Below are 23,806 nucleotides of genomic sequence, written 5' to 3' on the forward strand. Positions count from 1 at the left end.
TGCTGCCTTTCCCTACCTTCGCCCTGTTGGGGGTTCAGGGTGCATCTGTAGCTAGGGCCTGCTCTTCCAGCCTCATGGCATTTTTCTAAAGATCTCAACTCCTCTCTTAGGCTCCGCAACAGATACATTGAAAAAAAAAAGTCAGACTCTTTCATGCATTTGTATAAATGGCCCTCCAATCTGGGTGCTGGGCCACAGAAAATAAACAGTTTTGAACCCCAGTATTCCAGACATTACTGGGGGTGGGCTCTAGGGGAGGGAAGGTTGGATCTCATGGTTTTTAAACTGTACTTTTACCACTCTGGAGCCCAGACCCACACCCTGGAAGTACCCTGCAGACAAAACATGGCACCAATGTTTCAATGGAAGCCGGACCCCGAGGCATGTGGAAATGGGTCCCGAGGTGGTGCCGGTTTTGTGGGGACACTCACCCACCCAGCCCAGGTGCAGCTCCGCCCGGGAGGGGTGCCTTGCCTGCGGAGCCTCAACTTGACCCCGCCTTAAATGACCAACCTTCCTGCAGAATCCCCGGGGGGTTGGGGTGCCAAGTGCTCTGGAAACCTATTCTCTTTTGGCTCAACCAAAAGAAACGTCCCCTCCCCTTCCCCTGACCCCGGGCATGGGGCAACTTTCTTAAAAATCCTAAGTAGGGTTCAGTCTAAGCAGCGAGGCATGGCCTGGGTCCTTGACTCCTGGCTGAGAAGCCAACAGGGTGATTGAAAAAAAAAACTCAAGAGTTTGTCCCCCACCCTCATCACACAAGGAGAGGCAGGTGACATCAAGGAGCGGTGGGACAGTAGGGCGGCGGGCTGGTGGGGACTCCTACCCTCGGACCCCGCTGTCCTTGTGTGTGTTTACTCGGCGATGGCAGCCCATCTGATCTTGTCTGTCTGACTGTTCCTAAGTGTGTAACTCGCAGTATTATTTGTGGTGGATGGTTCTGTGGTGAAAAAGGTTTATTCTATTTCTCATGGCTGCCTTGTACAAAAATCCGTTAGAAAAGAAAATGTAAAATACGAGATTTCTAACAAGACAAAAACAGCACTATGAAGTTAAAAAGATTTTTACAACTGGTCTTGATTTTGATGTGAGCTGGTTTTTAACTCTCAAATGTTGTCACTTAAATAAAAACCTTATTTGCCTTTAAAACATGCTTTGCTCTGAACCAAGCTGAGAGACCATTCCCATTGCTTGTGTTCCCCCTGATCTGGGGGCAGGCTGGCTCAGAGTCGGGGTGGGTGATAACAAACAGATGCCAACTACAGAAAGAGTCTTTATTATGAAAAAGCAGTGTTATCCAGGAAAGTCATGCACTGGTTTCTTTCTAATAAATTGACAGATTTCTTAAATAATTTACAAAGGGCAGAAATCACTATTGAATAATGTGTACCCTCTATGCTCACAGTGCCCTGTGCTGAGAATGAGAATAGGTCCCTGTGGACCCAGGATCTTGGGGCCTGGAAACCTCTCCCATCCCTCCTTCTGGGATTCTTGCGTGGGATGTAGGTTCTGGGTTCTGGGTTCTGGGTAGGTTCAGATCTGGGTTCTCAAGAGCCCCTGCACTGGTGATAATATGGTCTGACTCTTTGTAGACCCCACTCCTGGATTCATAGCTCAAGCTCTCAAATATTACCTGCCATCTGCACTTCATGTTACAAACGACGCAACTGTAAAGCTCATATGTGGGTTGAGTTCCTAAGCCCCAAAGGGAAGTAGAATGAATGGTTCCCCCCACCCCTCCGAGATCTCCCTGAGTTGCTTGCAGGCTGTGACCGGTGGTCCCTGGCGGGCCGGGAGGTGGCTGAAGCAGGAGAGCAGAGGCCCCCAAGCAGCCCCCACCTGGGGCCTTGTGAGTCACGTCCTTGTTTGTGGCAGCTCAGGGGCACCACCAGCTCCTGGATCCTCCAGGAACTCCCGGGAGGTGTAGATCCTGGGTGTGAGGGCATGGTGGTCAGCTATGGCTTGCTTCCTGCAAGACAGAGCTCCTTCACACCCCAGGGGAAGTGGGAACACCAGAGACTGCCCCCCCCAAATGAGGTTCTGGAAGGTGGTTGTGGCTATTGGGGGTGCCCCCCATGTGTGCTCCATCAGTGATGGGCTCAGCCACAGCCCTGGCTCCCAGCAGATCAGAGGATTTGCATGCTTTCAGCTCTTCAGGGCCCATACACTCTGCATCTTTTTCCAGCAAAGACTCAGCTCCTTAACATGCCTCCAGATATGCCTATGAGCTCATGGAGGAAGAGAAGAAGGAGGAGGAGGGGGAAGGAGAAGAAAGACACTGAGAAAGAGGCTTGGAAGGAGGCATTACCTGAAGGGCGCTGTCCTCAGTCTCGGATGAGAGAAACAGTCATGTCGCCACTAGAGATGGGAAAGCAGTGGGGACAGGTGCTGCTGTCTGTCCTGGGTGCTGCAGGCTCTGAGGGACCCTCCCCACCCAGGCTAGACAAGACCAGACCTGGCAGTGTGGCTGGTACACTGCCCACTTGGCATGTAGTCAGCGCCAGCAGGGACCCGCCTCAGAGCCTATCATAGCCATGTACGTATGACCCTAGTTAGGGCAGCTCCAGGCCCAGGACAGGGTCCTAAGCAGACAGACCAGGCATTTCATAGCAGCCACGTTGCTTTCCCCAGTTCCAGGGTGGGCATGGTGGAGAGGAACCACGGAGAGTGAGTGGTGGAAGGGTGGATCTTTCAGGAACCGGGTACCTGGTCACATGTGATGGACACATGTTGGGGCCCAAGGCCCAGGGGGCCACATCCATCCAGATGTGTCCTTAACTACCACCCCAACCTAAGTATTTGATCAAGGAGGAGACCAAGGCATGTGGCAGAGGTTCAGAGAGGGAGAGAGATGGTTAGACTCACACAGCAGGGCAGAGTCTGAACAAGAGACCTGCTTGAAAAAGTGGCCTGGCTCGCAGGGGACCTTCCTGGCCATGTCCTTTGAAGCATGGTAAGCTGGCTCACCTGTCCTCCGCTATGATGGCCTCATCTAGCTCTTGGGACACCTTCTGGAGATGCCGGATTCCTGCCCCCACGGGCTCCAGGTCACTGTCAGACTCGCTGGACAGAAGGAAAAGCCACGCGTATCAGTCACTAGCTGGAAACTTGTGGCAGGAACCTATTCTAACCCAGGACTGGGACCTGGTGTACAGGCCCCAGAGATGACCAGTGTGGACTTGGAACTGACCACCCCAGACCCCCATTCCAGGAAGTGTCATCAGAGAGGCTTGGAGCAGATGGCAGAGAACAGCTGGAGGCTATTGTCAAGGGTAGATGATCCTGCAGATAGGTGAGCCTCCACCCCCTGCCCCTGCCAGGTGGCTTCAAAAACTTTTGGTGGAGCTTGGGTGACTGTGATACTCTCAGAGTTAAGCTAACTTCTTCCTTTGGCAGGTGGGGAAACTCAGGCAGAGAAGGACCTCCCCAGGTCCCCCATAGTGGGGTGCAGAGCTGAGCCAGAGCATGGATGTGGCTCAGCTCAGGGTGTCCTGGAGGGGCTCAGCAGCCCCCAGGGACCAGTTAGTATTTGAGGGGCAGGCACTACCCCACTTACCTAGGGGAGCAGAGGCGCTCTGCTGAGGAGTAGGGGCTCCGGAAGGCAGCCTCCCTCCTGGACCGTCGCCAAGGGTGGGCATGGGGGCCCATCTTGGCAGAGAGGTGATGGTACTCTTTCTCCCAGGGATCCAGGGTTGAGAGGGCAGGGGCGGCCACAGATAACCTGGTGCTCCTCTGGCTCAGGCTGCGAGCTGGGGGGCTACTGCCCTTCTGGGCCCCTCTCTTCCTCCTCCTGGCTTTCACCTGGGTTTCCACCAGCCACTTGGTGCCACTTTGGCAGGACTCCTGGATCTTCTGTGACCGGTACATGGAAAAGTCAGTGTGGACAAGCCAGGAGTGAGCTACCTGGTTCCTCAGGGCATCCCTCAACCCCTCGGCCCACCAGCTGGTCCTACAGATCCAGGCAGCCTTTAGGCTCAGGGTGAGGGATGCAAATGAATCCATGAGGCCACAGGTCCATGGCAGGGACCCAGCTCAGGCCCCCAGGGATAAGTGCATGGGCAGCAGCAGAACCATTCTGGCTCATTGAGCCTGCATTGGTCTAAATCCAAACCCTCTTTCTGGACAGATTGACCCAGACTCAAAGGGGAGGCCTGGGGAGACCAGACCTACCCCGAGGAGACAGTGAAATAATTCTAAACATGTTTGGCACACACCCTACCTTCTCAAGCCCTGCCTTGCTCTCTGTCCTCCAGCCATACCCAGACTAAGTTCCTGCCAGTTCTCTTCAGCATCTTGCTCTCCTCAACCCTGGCTCTGGACTATTTCACCTGTCTTGTACACTCCTCATACCTCCCCTTTCCTGGGCGAATTCCATCGAGTCCCTTCCTCCAGGAAGCCTTCACTGACTAAGCTTGTTTTTGGTGTTCCCCCACAATTAGCCCTTTGCATACAATTTCCTATCACAGTATAGCTCTATCATCTTGTCTTGTGATGTTCTGTTTCCTCCACAACACTGTTTTCATTCACTCATTCAGCTATTTCTTGAGCACCTACTGTGTGCCATGGGCTTCCCAGATGTCGCTAGTGGTAAAGAAACCACCTGCCAATGCAGAAGAGATAAGAGACGTGGGCTCGATCCCTGGATTGGGAAGGTCCCCTGGAGGAGGGCATGGCAACCCACTCCAGTATTCTTGCCTAGAGAATCCCATGGACAGAGGAGTCTGGCGGGCTACAGTCCATAGCGTAACAAAGAGTCAGACATGACTGAAGTGACTTAGCATGCACGCACTAGTGTGTACCAGGAGTTGCTTAGAGAGCTGGGGACACAGTAATAAATCAAGAACCCTGTCTTCACAGAGTCTATATTCTTGGGGGCTTTTTGGGGGAAGTCATTATTCAGCATCAAGGAATCCCTCCATCCATACCTGGACATGGTCAGCATTACCTGGGACATGGCACCCAAGGTGCTCTTAGCTGAGCGAGCTGCAGCCTGGAGGCCCTGCTGCCCTGGCTCTGGGGTTTCCAGGCGTTTCCAGGAGGGGCCTACCCCGAGGTTGAGGCTGACTGCTCTCAGGGGCAGCCGCCTCTGGAACTGTCTGCACAGGGAGCCCAGGGCCCCGCTGGAGGTGTCCGGGTGGCCGGCTACAGGCTGCAGGGCCTCACTCTCCTCCAACCGCTCCTGGTTCTGGAGAGAACTCCGACGCAGGGAAACCCCTACGGCTGGCCACCGAGAAGCCATCTGACTGGCCAAGAGTCTGTTCTGTTCCCACAGACCCTGGGGAGGAGATCAATGGGAGATCAGCAAGGTATTCCCCCATCCCACTCCCAGGATCCAGTGAGACACGGGGTACCAAGGAAGAGATTCCCGTCCTGGGGCCCATGGGGTGGGGCGCTTGTCAATCGTGGGTGCAGGAAGGAGTTATTTTTCCTAGAAGTGAGGTCAGCGAGGCCTGGGAGAGGGCAGAGTCTGGACAAGGCCGGCCAGCAAGTCCCTTGCTGTAAGTGTCTGAATCAACTGTCTTTTCTTCCCAGCCTACTTCCCGTTATCTGCCTCAGGCTGGGAGGGAGGCAGGCAGGACCTGCCGGCCGTCGCTGAGCCTCAACACTTGGCCCAAGGCTGGTCTAGGGACTCTTTCACGAGCTCGCCCTGACCCGGTGCGCGGCGGTGGGCTGACCAGACATCCCGATGTCCACCCGGCTATACCCAGAAGCCCCACATGCCGTGCCCGTCCTAACTAGAGGTCCCCCGTCCCACCTGCTCCCGTCCCTTCTGAACAGAACCCCACCACGCCTCGGCCCGCACTCACCCAACAGCTCCCAAGGCTGACCAGACGACGAGCACAGCCGCTCCTCGCCCATCCAGTCGATTTGAAACACCGCGCGGATCCGCCCCCCTGGTCCTGTCCTCACAGCTGATTGGCTCTGTCCCCGCCTCGCGGCCACGCCAGGGATCCGATTGGCCCCTGCGCCAGCGGCTGTGAATCCTGCTCTCGGATTGGCCCAGCCATCCCCATTCATCCTCTGGAGGCCCTCTGGGCAGGGAGCCGCGCGTAGAGGACCCTTTGTATCTGCGGGTCCCGGCCGAGTTTCCTGCAGAATCCGTAGCCCGCGCCGGCTCAGCCCCGGCGCCACCTACTGACGGTCAGTCTCTGGCCACTGGACCCCATCCTTAACTTATAAAGGGTTCTGGCTGGCCTGACTGGGCGGGGCGAGGCGGGGTCCCCGGCTCCTAAGGGTCCCTCCCATCCTGCCTGAAGGTCTCAGTGGTTTTGTCAGAAAGAGCCTGGGCTGGGAACTCGGAGCCTTGGGTTGCTGTGGAAATTTTGTTTCAAACTTCCCTCGTGACCCTCTGCCTTCCTGAGACTGCCCTTCAGTTCCCCAAACTTGCCACCCGCACGGATCCCCCAGGAAAACCCATCCTGGAAGAGGGGACAGACTGCGTGCACCCCCAGCCCCTACCCCCATTCCAAGTACGCCCCCCAACCCTGTCCCACTGACCATCCCCTTTATCCAGCTGAGTGCCTCCCTCCTTCCCTTTAGCATCCAAGCTAAAAAATTCACCATTTGGAAAGTCCCCTCCCCCTCAAAGTAGTCCCTGCTCCGTTTCCCCACTGCCTTCCTCACTGCCCTGCTCACCTGGAACCTAGCCCCTGCCCCATACACACCCCCCCCAATTCCCGAGTTTCAACTTATGGGTCCCTTGAAGGTCAGTCCTTAACCCCGTTCTTCACCTCTGGGTCATCTCCCCCACACTCTGGTAAAGGGGCTCTCCCCATGGGAGGAGACCAATCCAAAGGAGTCACTTACTATGCACCTGGCCATAGAATCTGCCTGTCAGTGCAGGAGAGGAGGGAGACATGGGTTCGATCCCTAGGTCAGGAAGATCCCCTGGAGAAGGGAATGGCAACCCACTCCAGTATTCTTGCCTAGAAAATTCCATGGACAGAGCAGCCTGGAGGGCTACAGTCTATGGGGTCCCAAAGAGTTGGACTGGAGAAGGAAATGGCAACCCACTCCAGTGTTCCTGCCTGGAGAATCCCATGGACAGAAGAGCCTGGCAGGCTATAGTTTATGGGGTCGCAAGAGTGGGACACGACTGAGTGGCTAAGCACAGCACAGGGTTGGACACGGCTGAGCACACGCATGCAGGCAGTGTGCACCAGGCACTAATGTCCCCAGCACTTTACAGGAGGGACTCCAGAGCCCCTCGCTGCAGCCTAGGACTAGATGAGGAAATGGAGGTGTGGGGAGGTCAGGAGGGACCTCAGTTTTCCCATTTATATGCAGCAAGGATTCACTCTGTCACCCTGGGACCAGAGTCCATGAGCCTCTCCAGCATAGCACACGGCCTGTCCTCAGCCTGCCCCTCTCCCCACAGTTGTATCCAACTGGCACCTGGCTCACCTCCTCCTCCTCCTGGGTGCTGTGGGCACCTTAAACCAACATGCTCCAACAAGGTCACGCTGGTGCCTCTCAACCCCCCTTTTCTCCTTCCTCATTCCCCTCACCTGTCCTTCCAATTATTTACTTGTGTCTGATAGATTAAGCTCTGTGCTGACAATGATCCACAAAGGTGAGTGAAACAGGTAAACTAACTTGGTGAACTAGCTCAAACCTGTTGTGTGTGGGAGAGATGGACATGGATGAGTCAAGTAACCAATCTTCAATTCATCAAAGAGAATTATAACACAAAAACTATGTCACTTAAAGCTGAGACCTACAGAATGAGTTCACCAAGCAAAGGATATGTGTGTGTGTGTGTGTATGTGTGTATTTGGGGGCAGGGATGTTTTTGCACAAAGAACATCATGTTTGGGGGGCCCAGGACCCAGGTGAGACCCCCCTAGTACACACACCTATGTGTAACTGAAACAAAAGCTTCCTGAAACAATATTTGACAATGTGTGAGGTGCTTTGACATAACTTCTATTCTGTATTTCATTTTTTGAAAATGCTGGTGACAACTTGCTGTGTTCATTTTTCAGAGGCTCACTAAGAGTTCTGAGCTGTGGTTTGAAAAACACTGATCTGTTTTGCATGTTCAACTTCTTCCCCAGTTGAGTTGTTTCCTAAGCATCTGAAGTGTTTGTTCCCACATTTCTGGTATGTTTGTTGAATTTGTTATTGTAATTAGCAACTTTCATTCATGTCCTCTTCCAGTGAAAGATGAAAGGGAAAAGAAAGAGTTATTATTTTTCTGGAAACTAAGTTGAATGTGTGGGAAAGACTCAGGGAAGATGACGCACTTCGAAACAAAACCTCTCAAATTGGATTATCTTTCACCATTGTCCATCCACGCCTGTCTGCCTGTCCCAGTGCCTGGCACGTACATCACGGGCATTGATACAATAGCTTATATATGTCGAGCCCTTACATGTGTGTGCTAAGTGCATTTCCTTTTCTTATTCTTCCTTAATCCTCACAGCAACACTATGAAGTAGGAGCTATTTTTATTCCCATTATACATGACAAAACTGAGATTCTGACAGGTGAGGTGTCTTGCCCAAGATGGAACAGAGAGTGGGGCTGCAACTTAAATCCTGGAGATCTGACTCTGAAACCTGAATTCCTAACCTTGGATTCCATGGCCTCATCAAGTGTCAGGATGGAGGCGATGATGCCCCAGAGGCCCTTCCTGCTTGGAACTTTTGGTCCTCCTCCCTCAGCTCCGTGACTGACAGGGCAGGTGAAGCAGAGCAGTCTCCATGGCAACGAGAGAAGGAAGAAACAATTTCTTCTGAATGAGGAGCCGCTCTCATTGCCTTTCAAGGAGGGTGGAGCGTAGGAGTGGGAAGGAAGATGTACGGAGAGGAGCAGGCTCCCAGGAAAGGAGAGGCTCTTGGTCCTCCCTGCAAGAAGTAAAAGCCAGTCCGTGGTCCCAGGCTGAGGTTTTCTAGGTCCAGCTCCATCCATGACCCTTGGGGAGGAGGTTGGAGGAAGAGAAGGAGCTCCAGCCTTGCCTTGCCCTGAGGGCTCCCTGTCCAACAGAAAACTTTCTCCAGTAAACTTGACCTCCTGGAACTGCCAGTGCGTTGGAAGAAGCAGATGTTAAACTACTAAATGTCATGAATGTGAGATGCTAGGGGATGATGAGAAGATATAAAAGGAATTGGGGGTCGGGGCAGGTTTCCCTTAGCATATGATGTTTTAGCTGAAGAGTTAGGGGGGCAAAATGGAAGAGGTTTTCCAACAGAGGGGTCTATTTCAGGAGGCCAGAGTACCACCAAGTTCCAGGAGCAGAGGAAGATCAAGCAAGATGGAGAGGCTACGGGCTGGGTGGCAAGAAGCAGGGCTGGCAGGATCCCATTGGCTGGGGAAGGAGCTTAGAATTTATCCTGATGGCAGTAGGAAGCCTTTGCTGAATTTTCAGAGGGAACTGGGATTATTAGAGTTCTGTTTTTATGAAGCTCATTTGGAAGTTAGTTTGGGGGTCAAGCAGTGACTGAGGTCCATCTAGAGGCTATGGCCTGAGCATCTCTTCCTTTTCAGCAGTGAAACTGAAACCTCTGGCATCAGCTTCAACACCCCCTTCCCCTTGCATCCCCCGGTCTGACCAACCATGGGCCAAACCTGTGAGTTGGACCCCTAGGTCTTGTAGCCAACAGTGTGTGCCTTTTTTTCCGACTGTGTTGCTTGGCATGCATGCTCTTAGTTTCTCAAGGGATCAAACTTGTGCCCCCTGAAGTGGAAGTGTGGAGTCCCCGCCACTGGACAATGGGGAGGTCCTCGTGTGTGCCTTTTGACTCTCTGCAAAACAGCTGAAACAGAGGGAATGAGCAGTGTGAGAGCCAGTTAGAACTTTTTCTCCTGTTGTGAGTGATATCAGGGACAGAAAATGCCTAAAATGTAAAGCCTAGTAGCACGAATACTTCTAAACCCCACCCCCATGTAACCATCAGCTGGGTGAAGAAGCAACGCTGCTGAGGCCCCAGAAGCAACACCCTGCCCCGGTTCTCTGTCCTCCCTCCCTTGACTTTTACGGTAAAATCTCCTTGATTTTCCTTTGTAGTTTTACCATCTAAATACCCGTCTTACCTCCTTTGCAGGTGGACTGCTTTAGGTTGCTGTGTAGCTGCAGAAAGAATGGAACTAAAAGAAGGGCCACTGCTTTACCCCCACCCCACCTTAACTCCTGCCCCTAGAGAAGGATGGAGCTGGACCCACGGGAGGAGGGGGAGGTTCTGAGCACTCAGGGACGGGTCCTGCAGGGGTGACTGGGCTGCCCCAGGCTGGGTTCATGGCCCAGACCTGTTGGCCCAAGGTTTGGCCTCCTGTAAGCCAGTGGTTTCTCACGGCAGTCAAAACTTTTAGGGGTGCTGGGTTTTTTGGGTCCCACTCACTCTCTAGGGGGAGGCTTCTTAATTTCAGAGAGAAGGAGGCAGGAGAGGTTGATTTTCCCATTTGGGAAAAAAGGAGACAGTAAGGGCGATACCCAAGGCCACATGGTCAGAGAATAAGAGAATCAACCCTCTGAACGCGGCTCTTGGGCTTCTAGTGCCATGTTCTCATCTCTCCCTGTGGCAGGATCCCGAGTCCCTTCTTCCTGTAACCTGTCAGCCTCTGGTCAAGAAGAGAAAGCTTTTTGCTGCTCTGGGTCCTCTCACCCTCACTCAAGGCCTCAGGGAGCCAGAGCATGACAACTTAAGTTGACCACAAGGTGGCGCCAAACACCATGCCTTCACATCATTTCTCACTTTTAAACCCTAAATGCTGGGAATAAGCTCTGTCCGGGTTCCAGGGCTCGAGGCTGAGAAGTTCCCAATGAGAGGGCCCACTGCCCCCAGCCAGACCTTGTAGAGGAGACAGGAGCGGGGCTGGTGGGGTGCCTCAGCTTCCTCCAATCCTGGCCCCCTTCCCTTTTAGGGCTCTCCCAAGCCTGGTGGCTCAGAAGGTAAAGAACCCGCCTGCCATGCGGGAGATCTGGGTTCGATTCCTGGGTTGGGAAGATCCCCTGGAGGAGGAAATGGCAGTCCACGTCAGTATTCTTGCCTGGAGAATCCGCATGGACAGAGGAGCCTGGCGGGCTACAGTCCATAGCGTCGCGGAGTCAGACACAACTGAGCGACCAAGAACAGCACACCGGCCAGGAGCCTGCCTGCCCTCCCCTCTGGCCACTTATGTTACACCCTCTGGTGGGCAGATCTCGGGGAGGAGAGGGTGACAGGGAAGGGGGAAGTAGGACGGCAAAGGCTGCAAGGCCCCGACCTGGGCTCCAAAGAGACCAAGAGTCTGAGATAGGGTCCCAGGTTCAGACAGGGCAAAGGGGGTTTCTGGCCCCCTGTCCTTTCCTCCTGGCCTGTGGCCTCTCTCCTGCTCACTCTTGAGTCCCTGTTTTCTTTAAGAAAGCTCCATCTGTCTTCCCTCCTTCTTGGGGTCGGGGGGACAGAACGGAAGCTGAGGCGGTACCGGTGGATGTCAGGCAGGATCCCTGCCTCACTGCTAGAAGCAGAGGCTGGGGCAGAACCCAGGCTACCAGGAGTGGCCCCACCTCATTCCTCTTCTTCACACCTCCCCCCCCCAGCAGGGCAAATCCCCGCTTCTCAGCCCTAAGTACCCTCCGATAGCAGATTATCCCGGCCGGGCTGGACATCTCCCTGCACCTGGAGCCATGGACGCCACTCTGCTCCTGAACGTGGAAGGGATCAAGAAAACCATTCTGCATGGGGGCACAGGGGATCTCCCCAACTTCATCACTGGAGCCCGAGTGAGTGGGACCCACCCCCAAGGCCAGATAAAAATCCTTCTGCATTCTAGCAGCCTTCTGCATTCTAGCTGGGTCACAGGGCACTGCAAACACCCTTCTTCTGTTTTGTCAACAAATGGCCAGGAGGCCCTCCCTGGAATTATCAGCCCTCATCCCCACCCTGGGCATCTGGGTAGCTCTGGATTAATGCCCATTCCCCGTTTTTTTGTTTTTTTTTTAATATTTATCTATTTGGCAGCACTGGGTCTTAGTTGCAGCATGCAAACTCTTAGTTTTTGCATGTGGGATCTAGTTCCCTGAGCAGGGATTGAACCCAGACCCCTTGCACTGGAGGGTGGAGTCTTAGCCACTGGACCACTAGAGAAGTCCCCCGGGTGTTTTTGACACTTTTCAAATTAAACTTCAGCATGGAGTGAGGGTGGGGGTTTGGGAATTTTCTGAAGTCCGAATGTTGAGTGAGAAGGAAGGGCATTCAGGGTTAGGGTGTTTGTCCGGGAGTCTCTGGTGGGCTTCCTGGATGATGGAATGTCTGGGTCAGTGGCCTCAGATCTGGAGTGTTTTGAAGGAAGGACCTCCTGACCTGCAGAGCTGTCTAGAGTGGGATGGGGTCCTTTAGGAGGCGGAGCACCGGCTGGGTAGGGGTGCTGGTGGGAGTTGAGCGAGGATGGCCCAGGGAATCGGAGACATGGGTGGCTGCTGGGAGGCCTTAGGAGGTGGGTATTGATCAGGGTCCACTCTCTTGGTGACCAGGTGACCTTTCATTTCCGAACCATGAAATGTGATGAGGAGCGGACGGTGATAGATGACAGTAAGCAGGTGGGCCATCCCATGCACATCATCATCGGGAACATGTTCAAGCTGGAGGTCTGGGAGATCTTGCTGACGTCCATGCGGGTCAGCGAGGTGGCCGAGTTCTGGTGCGACACCATTGTAAGTAGGCCCCACCCATCCACCCGCACTGTGCATGCCGGCTGTGTCTCAGGAAAGTGAGGGTGAAATGACACTCTTCCGGGAGACCTCTGCCTGCTCCTTCTCAGCCACCGTAAAGATGAAGGTGGTTGTTGTTTAGTTGCTCAGTCGTGTCCGACTCTTTTGCAACCCCATGAACTCCATGAGCCCGTCAGCCTCCTCTGTCCATGGATTTCCCAGGCAAGAATACTGGAGTGGGTTGCCATTTCCTTCTCCAGGGGATCTTCTTGACCCAGGGATCAAACCCGAGTCTCCCACATTGGCAGGTGGGTTCTTTACCACTGAGCCACCTGGGAAGTCCAAAGGTGGAGATGGATTCCCCCATAAGAACAGGTGCTGCTAAAATGACAGTCGGTGTCAAGGCTGGCTGGTAGGATACAGAAGCAGGGCCCACCTCACAGCCCTCACTTGTGTGCAGGATTATTGGATACTGGAGATTTTTGGCCACAGGTCACTTTTCTGCCCTCCTCTCCATTCCTACTGACATTACAAACTTGTTTTCTCATGTAGGCACTCTTAACAATCACCTGGAGAAGGCAGTCTTCTTGACCTGTGACCCAAATAAGAAATGGCAAAGCTGACTTACCTTTAAACAAACATTTCTTGTGGAAACTTTCAAACTTATACAAAAGTCATCAAAAAGTATAATCAAATTCCAAATATGCATCATCCTATGCCGGGCACCATCAATCCATGGCCAGTCTTATTTCATCTAAGCCCATCCACTTTCCTTCCTTATCCCACATGGTTAGAGCACATTTCAGACACCGTGTTGTTTCATCTGTAAATACTATAATTTGTATCTTTCTCTAAAAAGAAAGGTATTAAAAATATAACCTCAATATCCTTATCATATTTTTTTAAACTCAACAATTTCTTAGTGATATCTAATATCCAGTAACTGTTCACATTTTGGGCTTCCCTGGTGGCTTAGAGGGTAAAGAATTCGCCTGCAATGCGAGAGACACTGTGTGACCCTGGGGAAGCCCCTTTTCCCTGCTAGCACTCTATTTCCTCATTTAGAAATTAACAAATCCTCATTTTAGGGGGCGGTTGAAAGGATTACATGATATTACATATACTAGGGCAAACCATGGTATGGGGCAATTGAGAAGTGGGAGCTATTATTTTGACTAAGAAGAATTTTAGAGACTAACTCCCTTGTTTCACTGATGATGAGGTATAAGACTCAGAGAAGGAAAGTAGCTTGCTCTGGGTCAAACCATCTCGGAAACAGGATCAGGGATGGATCCCTGGTTCCCACTTTGTACAGTATCCCCTTTTGGCTGCTATGGTTATTAGACAGGCTGCAATGCCGTTCTCTACCACTAGAGGTCCCAATCAAGGAATTATTCATTTCTTCATCACAGCAAATATTCCAGGTGGCTCAGATGGTAAAGAAACCACCTGCCAATGCAGGAGATACGGGAGACTCAGATTTGATCCCTGGGTTGGGAAGATCCCCTGGAGGAGGAAATGGCAACCCATTCCAGTATTCTTGCCTGGAGAATCCCATGGACAGAGGAGCCTGGAGGGCTACAGTCCACGGGGTCACCAAGAGTCAGACAGGACTGAGCAACTAACACTTTCACTTTCACACTAGCAAATATTAGTTGAGCATCTTTATCCTGATGTTTTAATTTCTAAAAGATGGCTTATTTTTAACAAGTCTTCAGAAAATCGGCTTTTTTAGTGGTTTCAGTTAGTTTAAGATGGTATTTATTGACTTTGCTTACAAAGCTCCTGTACTTTTTTTAGACCCATATGTGCTTGTCATTTAGGCCATATGTTAGACAAGCTTGGTCACCAACAAGGGCTCCTTCTCCACAGAATGCATGTTTGCTAATGTAGGAGTGTAGAGTGCAGAGAGCTGTCAATAAATTCTTGATTGTTTGATTGATCTGTTGTTTGCAGAACCACAAACTGCTGTTATTCCTATAATGTGGGCATGGTTCTTGGTTCCCTGTGGGGCCTGTGTTCTTTTGGCTACATCATGCACATGAGTGCCCATCTCACAGGCTGGTCATTTTTACGCCACAAAGATTATTGGTTTTTCCAATAACCCCACCCCCCCATCTCTTCCCAGTTCACAGCCACTATGATTTCACATGCCCACATACACGTGTATACACACACACACACACTTCCCAGAGTTATTTTGTTGTAACTGTTGTTTACTCACTACGAAGTGTCTGACTCTTGTGACCCCATGGACTGTAGCCCTCCAGGCTCCTCTGTTCATGGAATTTCCCAGGCAAGAACACTGGAGTGGGTTGCCATTTCCTCCTCCAGGAGATCTTCCCAACCCGGGGATTGAACCTGCGTCTCCTGCATGGGCAGGTGGCTTCTCTATACCACGGAGCCACTGGGGCAGCCTAGAGTTATGTGCTCACCTACGTGTTCATCTTTTATCCACTTTTCTATCCATTCACTCAGGCATCAATTCATCCATCCCTCCCTTCAACCAGTTATTCATAATCCATTCTTTCATGACTAAGCATCCAGCCATCATCTATCTGTATGACTGTCTATCTGAAAACATTCAGTGGGCACCAGGTTTGGCCTGTGCTAGGTGTTAGGAACGAAACAGGCAAAGTCCCCATCTCTCAAGGAACTTGAATTCTGGACAAGGAGCAGACACCTAGGCAATTACACTGCAGGGCAGGTGGCACCACAATATAAATTAGTGAGGACAGAGGGATTTAGAGCCACGGGAAGGGGGTGACTAACTGCTTGAGGATCATAGCAGGAACTTCTTGAAGAAAATGACATTGATCTGGGTGTTGAAGGATGAATAGGAGTTCACCAGGCTTAGAAGTGGGGAGTGAGGTAGCATCCAGGCCAGGAAGCGTGAAGAGGCAGGGGCGGTCAGGGGCTCTGGGAGCTTCTGCCCTGAATTGCAGTGCCTCCCCCTTCCACCCAGGGAGCGCACTGGCCTCTATGCTGAATTTGCTGCTGGCGCCCAGTCCAGTGAGGCCAGAGGTTGTATGTGAGTGTGAGTGTATGTGTGAGTGTGTGTGTGTGTGTGTGTGTGTGCTCAGTTGCTCAGTCACGTTCAACTCTTTGCAACCCTATGGACTGTAACCCACCAGGCTCCTCTGTCCATGGAATTTTCCAGGCAAGAATACTGGAGCATTGCCATTCCCTACTCCAGGAGATCTTCCTGACCCAGGGTTTGAACTCACGTCTCTTGAGTCTCCTGCATTGGCAGGTGCATTTTTTACCACTGAGCTGCCTGGGAAACCCAAGGCCAGGGGTTACAAATGCAAATTCCACAGGGGCCAGGGCCCCTGGGTGACTGAAGGTTATCTGCTCCATTCACAGGGGCAGATTCTCCTTATCTCCAACTAGATGGCTGCTGTGTGAAGGGGCAGGTCTGGTGTGGCCGGATAGTCTGAGTTCTGGACACAAACCAGAAATTTTCATTAGTCTGTGAACTCTCTCAATGCTTAAGTGTTGGCGACTCATTAACACAAAAACCCCACCATGTGAAGGACGAAATGAAATCAATCTGGGAGTTGAATGTGGACTCCGGAGTGCTAGCTTGTAATCTCCAGATAGTAATAGACAGAGCCCCTCAGACAGAACCAGGCTCTGGCCTTGAAGTCCCAGAGAGGGGCCTGGTCCTGGGGTGCCCTGGGCCAATCTCAGTGGAGGTGCTGCAGAGACGGATGTGGAGCCATGGAGTTCTGGCCTCTATATTTTTCCTGGGATTTCTGCCCACTCCTGGTGGCATCCCACAGCCCAGCATGCTGACTAGCATCCTGGTGGCACTAGAGTGGTACTGGTCTGAGGTCCCAGCCTTGGTCTGCGGTCATGTCCAAGCAGCCTCATGGTTGGCACTAACCTGCTGACTTTCTAGGGAGCTGGCGGCTGCTGTGCGTGGGCCGGGAGTGAGCCTTCCCTGCAGCAAGCTGTTCCTCGGGGGCCCCTCCCTCTCTTCATCCAGGCTTAATCTCAACAGGCTTAACTGCCATCTGGTCATCTTGCTCATGAGGACGCCGAAGCTACTCTGGGTTAATCCTGGCTGATGGGGGGCGGGGCGGGGTGACCTTCATCCTCTTACTGGTGGCTTGGAGACCAAGCTGAACCGTTCCTGCCCCTTCACTTTCCTGGGGTGTGTCTTTACTGGAGTTGCCATGCGGGAGGCTGAGATGGGCCATCTGAGGACCCGGCCCCAGGAGAGCAGTTCTTGGAGCTCGTCTGTGGGGCATCCTAGCTCTGTCCTCACTGAGGACAAGCAGCTGATTTTCCTAGCCCATCTCCACCCCCTAAGGGTGGCCACCCCAGTTCCTATGCTGGGTGAGGTTGTGATGAGCTGGCCTTACCTCAGCACCATCTCATTTAACCCCTGCAACAGCCCCAGTACAGACTGGTGCAACCCAGGGGGCAGGAACTCGGGGGGCTGCAGTGATCCAGGCTCGCTGCCAATCAGCAGTGCCATCAGGACACCAACCTGGCCTTCAAGGACGTGGAACCTTGGTCCTTCCACTACCTTCCATGCTCCCCTGTGAGTCACAGGCTCCATGGACTCAGGGTTTCCTTGGGAGAGAAACCTGTTAGAGTCGACCACAAGGGCTGGCAAGAGCAACCTAGCATTGTGGCTACAGCAGGGACCCCGGAGCTGGGTTTGAATCCTGACTCTGTCATTTGCTAGCTGTGTGACCTTAAACAAATCACCTACCCTCTCTGGGCTCTAGTTCCCACATCTATAAAATACGGAGAATAATAGTGCCCCTCTCATTGGGTCATCTTAAGGATTAAAAGTACTAACAGGTGTAGAGCATTCTGCATACAGGTAGGTGCAGTGATTAGATGAGTAGTAACAGCCATGGGACAAGTGTGTGTGTGGGGGGGTAGGGGTTCTACTCTGGGGGATGCCCAGAATGGGCTCTTTGTGGCCCAGCTGGCTCTGAGCAGACAGCCTGATCCCATCCGCCCACCTTTCCCCACAGCACACAGGGGTCTACCCCATCCTGTCCCGGAGCCTGCGGCAGATGGCGGAGGGTAAGGACCCCACGGAGTGGCACGTGCACACATGTGGCTTGGCCAACATGTTCGCTTACCACACGCTGGGCTACGAGGATCTGGATGAGCTGCAGAAGGAGCCTCAGCCACTGATCTTCATAATCGAGTTGCTGCAGGTGTGACCCTGGGGTGTGGGAGGTGGGGTAGGGACGGTCCCCACATCAGAGAACAACTGGGGCCAGTGGGCATCAAGGGAGCCCAGTCCCACGGGTCACTGGACATCACCCAGATTCTCTTTAGAAAACCAGACAGGGTTCCTAAACCACGGGAGAACTGGAATTGGACCCTCCCACTCCACCAAAAAACCATCCTTTGCCTTTTCCAAAGGAAAATCCCCTTTGAGACCCATTTAAAAAATGTTATTCTTTTTCTTTTTGGAGGCATTTTATTTCTATTGGTTATCTACTTCCTTTTCCCCTCAAAAGCTTAGAATTACATCCTCAGCCTCCAGTCCCTGTGGTTTGTGGGTTCCGATCTGGTTCTCCAATAGCAGGAGAACTGCATGGAACCATCCATACCGTCTCCCTCGGACCTCAGTGTGACTGATGGCCCCTGTCTGTGGGGTGGTGGGAGAGCATCAAACCAGAGCAGGACTCGGCTAATGGCCAAGGCTGAGGTTCAGCCTGAGGGTTACATGGTGAGTACAAATAAACAAGAGAAATGCATCAACAAGGGGCCTTTTCAGGGTCTGCTTGAACAGTTGCACAGCTTGTGCACTGCACAAGGGCATCGCCTCTAAGGTGCTCATTAGAGACAATATATATTTGTGATTTTATAATGATGATTTTCCAGTAGATGGCAATAAAGTGTCTTGTTCTAACAAAATGAGTGTCATGGCAATTTTCTGAATATTATCAGTAAAGTGTGTTGACAAATTACCTTTTCTTACTTTGCACAAAGGCTCTGATTTAGGGTAAAGCCATGGTGGTGGGGAGACGGCACTTGCTTCCTTTCCCTGTTTGCCTGTGTTTGGCCAGCAAGCATGGTTCTGCCCACCAGTCCTCACTGGGGAAAATGCAGAGCTGACTTTATCGAGGTGTTCTGGGTCCACTGTCTCCGGTCCCCTGCAGGGGAAAGGGCCTGCCCTACTGGGCTGCGGGCACCCAGGGTCCCTGCGTCACTGACCTGCAGCTCTTGGAGCAGGTAGAGTCCCCGAGCCAGTACCAGAGGGAGACCTGGAACCTGAATAACCATGAGAAGATGCAGGCGGTGCCCATCCTCCATGGAGAAGGAAACCGGCTCTTCAAGCTGGGCCGCTACGAGGAGGCCTCCAGCAAGTACCAGGAAGCCATCGTCTGCTTGAGGAACCTGCAGACCAAGGTGGGAGGCTGCCTGCCAGTGGGGATGGGAAGTGGGGTGCGCCCGCCATGGCCGTGGTGGGGAAGGGTCGGGGCGCGGCGGAAGCATAGCTTTCTCCACCCGACAGGAGAAGCCCTGGGAGGTGCAGTGGCTGAAGCTGGAGAAGATGATCAACACCCTGATCCTGAACTACTGCCAGTGTCTGCTGAAGAAGGAGGAGTACTACGAGGTGCTGGAACACACGAGTGACATCCTCCGGCACCACCCAGGTGGGTGGGGCGGGGCGAGATGGGCGGGGCGGTGTGGGCGGGGCAAGGTGGGCTAGGTGGTGTGGGCGGGGCAGGGGTCCAATCCCGCCCGCGGGTCCAAAGTCACATGCACAGACCTTCCTAGTCTCTCTGACTAGTCTCTCCTGACCCTGTCAAGACTTCAAATATTCCACCCAGCAGGGTTTCCCCAAGCCGAACGGTGTCACAGGTGATGGATGAACGGTTGTGCTTTGTGGTGTTGTGGGAGGTTATTTTATTTTACGGTGAATTAGGACAAATAAAAGTCACCAAACCTGTGTGGGTCAGTCAATGGGTTTTAAAAGGGGGGGGGGGCAATCAGTATAGAGAACAATATTAAGTACATCCTAGTAAACTCCAGGAGTTGGTGATAGACAGGGAGGCCTGGCGTGCTGCGGTTCATGGGGTCGCAAAGAGTCAGACACGACTGAGCGACTGAACTGAACTGAACTGAGCGAGCACCGAAGAAATGATGCTTTTGAACTGTGGTGTTGGAGAAGACTCTTGAGAGTCCCTTGGACTGCAAGGAGATCCAACCAGTCCATCCTAAAGAAAATCAGTCCTGAATGTTTATTGGAAGGACAGTTGTTGAAGCTGAAACTCCAATACTTTGGCCACCTGATGCGAAGAGCTGACTCATTTGAAAAGATCCTGATGCTGGGAAAGGTTTAAGGCAGGAGGAGAAGGGGACGACAGAGGATGAGACGGTTGGATGACATCACCGACTCAATGGATATGAGTTTGAGTAAACTCCGGCAGTTGGTGATGGACAGGGAAGCCTGGGTGCTGCAGTCCATGGGGTCGCAAAGAGTCGGACACGGCTGAGCGATTGAACTGAACTGAACTGAGTATCTGTGATGGGGGGATATGGCGATATTTGTGAAGACGATGTTTGAAGAATGTTACAGGATCACTTACCTTGCGCCACACACTTCTCTGCATTTCTTTCATTTAATTCTCATAACGACCGTAAGAGTCAGGTTTAGGGATAGGACCTGGAGCTTGTATCATTTGGGGAGCCTCTATAAGAAAAGACTTAAAAAGTTGTGAATATAAAATTAGTTACCCGGTCTTGGAAGGGTCCGTGGGAGGGGAGTGGGTACTGCGATTATTATAGTCCTCCGTATTTTATAGTGGAGGGGCCGGGCTCCGGAGGTGCAGAGAGGTTAAGGGTCATCATGGCCAACGTTAAAGGTTGCGCTAGCTGGTGAAGCCCAGCCGCGTGTCGCGTGTCGGGTGAGGGCTGCCTCCCGGGCCAGGCGGCGGATACAGCAGGATCTTCCCCACAGGCATCGTGAAGGCCTACTATGTGCGGGCCCGGGCTCACGCCGAGGTGTGGAATGAGGCGGAGGCCAAGGCGGACCTGGAGAAAGTGCTGGAGCTGGAGCCGTCCATGAAGAAGGCGGTGCAGAGGGAGCTGAGGCTGCTGGAGAACCGCCTGGAGGAGAAACGCGAGGAGGAGCGACTGCGCTGCCGGAACATGCTGGGCTAGTGCGCAGGCGCCAAGCCTCTTGCCTCCGCCCCCCACCTCCACCCGTCCCCTCACCTCCACCCTCCCCATCCCGCCGTCTCACTGTCCCCCTGCACGCTCAGTCCAACAGCAGGGTACTGGACATTTCTGGTCCAGTCGGTCAGGATTTTGGTGTCAGTTTTCAACGTTTAAATTAATTTAAAAAATCAAAATAATGCGTGTCAACTGACAAAAAATGCACAACCTAGAAGTTGAGAATTGTGTCATATTCAGCGGAATTTCTAAAGACCCACGCGCCAGAAGACAGCCTCTCAGATAGCTTGAGGGACTGCTCCTAAGAGCTAAGGGAGGAGCCAAGATACATGAGCATCTGCAACAAAGACCAGGTACTGGGAACTTCAAAAGACTAATGTTAACTAAAGAAAGTCAGATATCCCAAGTTAACAAGTTTAGCACTTTTCTATGTATAGGAGAGTATACATATGTATATGCAAGAGTCTGGACTTAGTAAAATCATTCCTTCGAGATGCACCTTAATCACACAGGCGCAGTATCCTGCTTTTCTCCACCCTGAATCCCCTGTGGGTGCATACTGGGGTCGGCTGCCGTGCTGAGGGCTCGGCAGTCCGCAGTCCGTTTGCCTCCATCTTTAGTTCCTTCAGGGCTCACTGTTCAGGCGGTAGTAGTGTCTGCTGGTTGCACCAACCTATGTTGACTGATATGGCAAACAACATTTTTTACTGACACATGACCAGGGTTAAAAAAAAAAACAAAACAAAAAACACCCAAGGGCACAGAAGAGCTTATGAATAAAATTGAAATTTCCTGCCCAAACTCCCCCATCCCTTAGAGCCAGCAATTTTAATGGACCCCGTTTTTTGTTTTTGTTTTTTCGCTATTTTGGTAGTTTTCTCTGGCTCTGAATAATATGTATAAATCAGTTTCCCCACGTTAGTGAAAAGTGAGAATTGAATGCTTTGATGCTCTTGGATGAAGAGCATCACCTTTCCTTCTCCTTCTAATTTTGGGGAGTTACATTGCTAGTTCTTTGGTTACTTTTGTAACTTGGTACACTTCGTCTAGAGCTCTCTACTGGGCTGCAGGGACTCTCCCGTGTGTAGGATGAGGGTGGCAGTGCTGCAACCTCCCGTCCTATCTCCCACTTCTTCCCTCACCGATCCGATGTACCTTTACTCTCCCATCATCTTGGCTGTTAACATCTCCATTTTGTCACCAAATTAAGTCTTCTGTGCTTTGTCCACTGGTTGACTCTCAATTTTGCAAATCAATAGACATCAATTACATGAATATGGCTGTGCAATGTGATTGCATTTTTCTGTGGTTCTGAATTCAGGACCCCTGGACCACCAGAGGGCTTCCCAGGTGGCTCAGACAGTAAAATGAGGATATTCCTGGTTTCAGGAGTGGCAGTGTCTATCTTAACGTGGGAAGTTTTTTTCCTTTTCTTCCCTTTTGTGGCACTGGGAAGATTTGAGGTTTAAGTCCTCCCACTGTGGAGGAAAAAGGTTGACCGATTTTTGGTTGATTCAGGCTCAGTGTCTGATGGGCTGCCAGGTGTATTGTCCGAAAACCAGGTGGAGATGTTAGCGGCAGTCAGAGGAAGGGGACATCATGACCTGCAGAAGATGGAAGGAAGGAACGTCCTAGGCTGGAAAGAAGGCTCTGAGCTAGAGAGGGAGGAGGAGGGCGGGGGCTGGGAGATGGGAGCAGAAGGGACCTTCACCAGCTCCTGACTGCGCTGGAAGAAAGGCCTGGGTGGGATCTGGATCTCAGAGGCGGCTCAGAACAGATGAAGAGCCTGGCAGAGGCATTATTTGAGGACGCACACTGTGGCCTGCAGGCTTCCTAGCCTCCTGTCTTGTCTATCTTCTGTATGCAGTGTCTCCATCGCTGTCTCTTTTCCTGGGGACAGTGAGGATCTCAATTCATCTATGGTCCTCCCAGCTGGACTGATGCCTGGATGTGTCGCAGGACCTTGTGTGGTCCAGTCCAAAGCATCCTGCGTGGAAGTCTTCCCTCCTGATGCCCCAGGACATTTGCAAGTCCAAGAAAAATGAATAGGCATAGGACCCCCAAGAAGTGTGGTAAGAGACACCTTGGCATTAGTATTTAAGGGGGTGTTGAACTCAAATAACCGGGACCCCAGTCCCTCCCTGAAAAACTGGAGCAGCTGTTAGGGACATTTCTGTTACAAAAGCCCAGGTAATTCCTTCTCACACACCATCCAATGGATTAAAATGAAGCCACACTTTGGTGTATGACTTTCAAAGCCAGCTTTTGTCCAGCCTCATCTGCACTCAGCTTCTTTTTAAATGGGGGGCACGAATCATAATTGGCCTTTGACATAACTTCGGGTTTACATAGCCTCTTAATTGTGGTTTTTGCACTCTCTCTCTTCTTTCCTGGTCCAGCCCTCTTGGCGCCTTCTCAGTAGACTTCCCCTGCTAATTTCTGCCTTGTAAAGCACACTTATTTGTGTGCTTCTTTTGGGTGAATACGTGTGTGTGGGGTGGGGGTGGGGAGGGAACAGGGACACATTATCCTCTTGTTACTATCACCCAAAGGCAGCACATGGGAAAACATTACCACTTTTCAGAATCCACAGGATCTCATACTTCAGCTCACTAGTGCTGGAGAGGTGGAATGCAGAAATGGGGAGAGCTGATTCTGTGCCCCACAGCAGGCAGCCTCCCCATCCGGACCTTTGGTCCTTGCACTGGCTTCCTTGTGCCTCCAAGGAGGTCTTGGCTGGCCAGGTCTAGGTGGATGGATGCAGGAGTGGATGCAGGAGACTGCAGGGGCATCTCCTGAGGGTCCCTTTTGACAGTTTCCAAGGGATCTCACTGGAAAGCTTTGTTCTTGAGCAGTCAGCAAGGGGCAGCAGAGAACAGATTGTAGTTCCTGGTCCAGCAAGTGGACTTTCCAGAGAAAGCTTAGAGCTCGGGAGGTGGCAGCTCTCCACGGGCCCTGACCACCCCCACTCCTACAGGGTCAGGCTGGCTGGCGACAGGGAATAAGTGTTTAGAA

At 52.2% G+C, this 23,806-nt stretch overlaps 2 protein-coding genes across 2 annotated transcripts; one reads left to right on the forward strand and one right to left on the reverse strand.

Moving 5' to 3' along the window:
* Window positions 1–1,262: 1,262 nt before the first annotated feature.
* PIMREG (PICALM interacting mitotic regulator) lies at window positions 1,263–5,881 on the reverse strand. The gene is made up of 6 exons (XM_043903485.1): window positions 5,808–5,881; window positions 4,946–5,275; window positions 3,557–3,852; window positions 2,968–3,063; window positions 2,309–2,358; window positions 1,263–1,930 (listed from the first exon to the last, which is right to left on the reverse strand). The coding sequence occupies exons 2-5, from the start codon at window positions 5,237–5,239 to the stop codon at window positions 2,325–2,327; spliced, it is 720 nt and encodes a 239-aa protein (XP_043759420.1). The 5' UTR covers window positions 5,240–5,275; window positions 5,808–5,881; the 3' UTR covers window positions 1,263–1,930; window positions 2,309–2,324.
* On the forward strand, window positions 1,919–20,824 carry AIPL1 (aryl hydrocarbon receptor interacting protein like 1). The gene is made up of 7 exons (XM_043903484.1): window positions 1,919–1,923; window positions 11,565–11,704; window positions 12,455–12,634; window positions 17,629–17,817; window positions 18,845–19,021; window positions 19,128–19,269; window positions 20,577–20,824. The coding sequence occupies exons 2-7, from the start codon at window positions 11,609–11,611 to the stop codon at window positions 20,777–20,779; spliced, it is 987 nt and encodes a 328-aa protein (XP_043759419.1). The 5' UTR covers window positions 1,919–1,923; window positions 11,565–11,608; the 3' UTR covers window positions 20,780–20,824.
* Window positions 20,825–23,806: the final 2,982 nt, after the last annotated feature.

This window comes from Cervus elaphus, chromosome 5, assembly GCF_910594005.1.
Source record: "Cervus elaphus chromosome 5, mCerEla1.1, whole genome shotgun sequence".
Lineage (NCBI taxonomy): Eukaryota > Metazoa > Chordata > Mammalia > Artiodactyla > Cervidae > Cervus > Cervus elaphus.

Coding starts and splice junctions, on each gene's coding strand:
- PIMREG (XM_043903485.1), bottom strand. CDS start 5,239: ATGGCTTCTCGGTGGCCAGCCGTAGGGGTTTCCCTGCGTCGGAGTTCT. Junction 3,853..4,945: donor CCTTGGGTGCCATGTCCCAG/GTAATGCTGACC, acceptor TACCGGTCACAG/AAGATCCAGGAGTCCTGCCA. Junction 3,064..3,556: donor GAGCGCCTCTGCTCCCCTAG/GTAAGTGGGGTA, acceptor CCTTCTGTCCAG/CGAGTCTGACAGTGACCTGG.
- AIPL1 (XM_043903484.1), top strand. CDS start 11,609: ATGGACGCCACTCTGCTCCTGAACGTGGAAGGGATCAAGAAAACCATT. Junction 12,635..17,628: donor AGTTCTGGTGCGACACCATT/GTAAGTAGGCCC, acceptor CTTTCCCCACAG/CACACAGGGGTCTACCCCAT. Junction 19,270..20,576: donor CATCCTCCGGCACCACCCAG/GTGGGTGGGGCG, acceptor TCTTCCCCACAG/GCATCGTGAAGGCCTACTAT.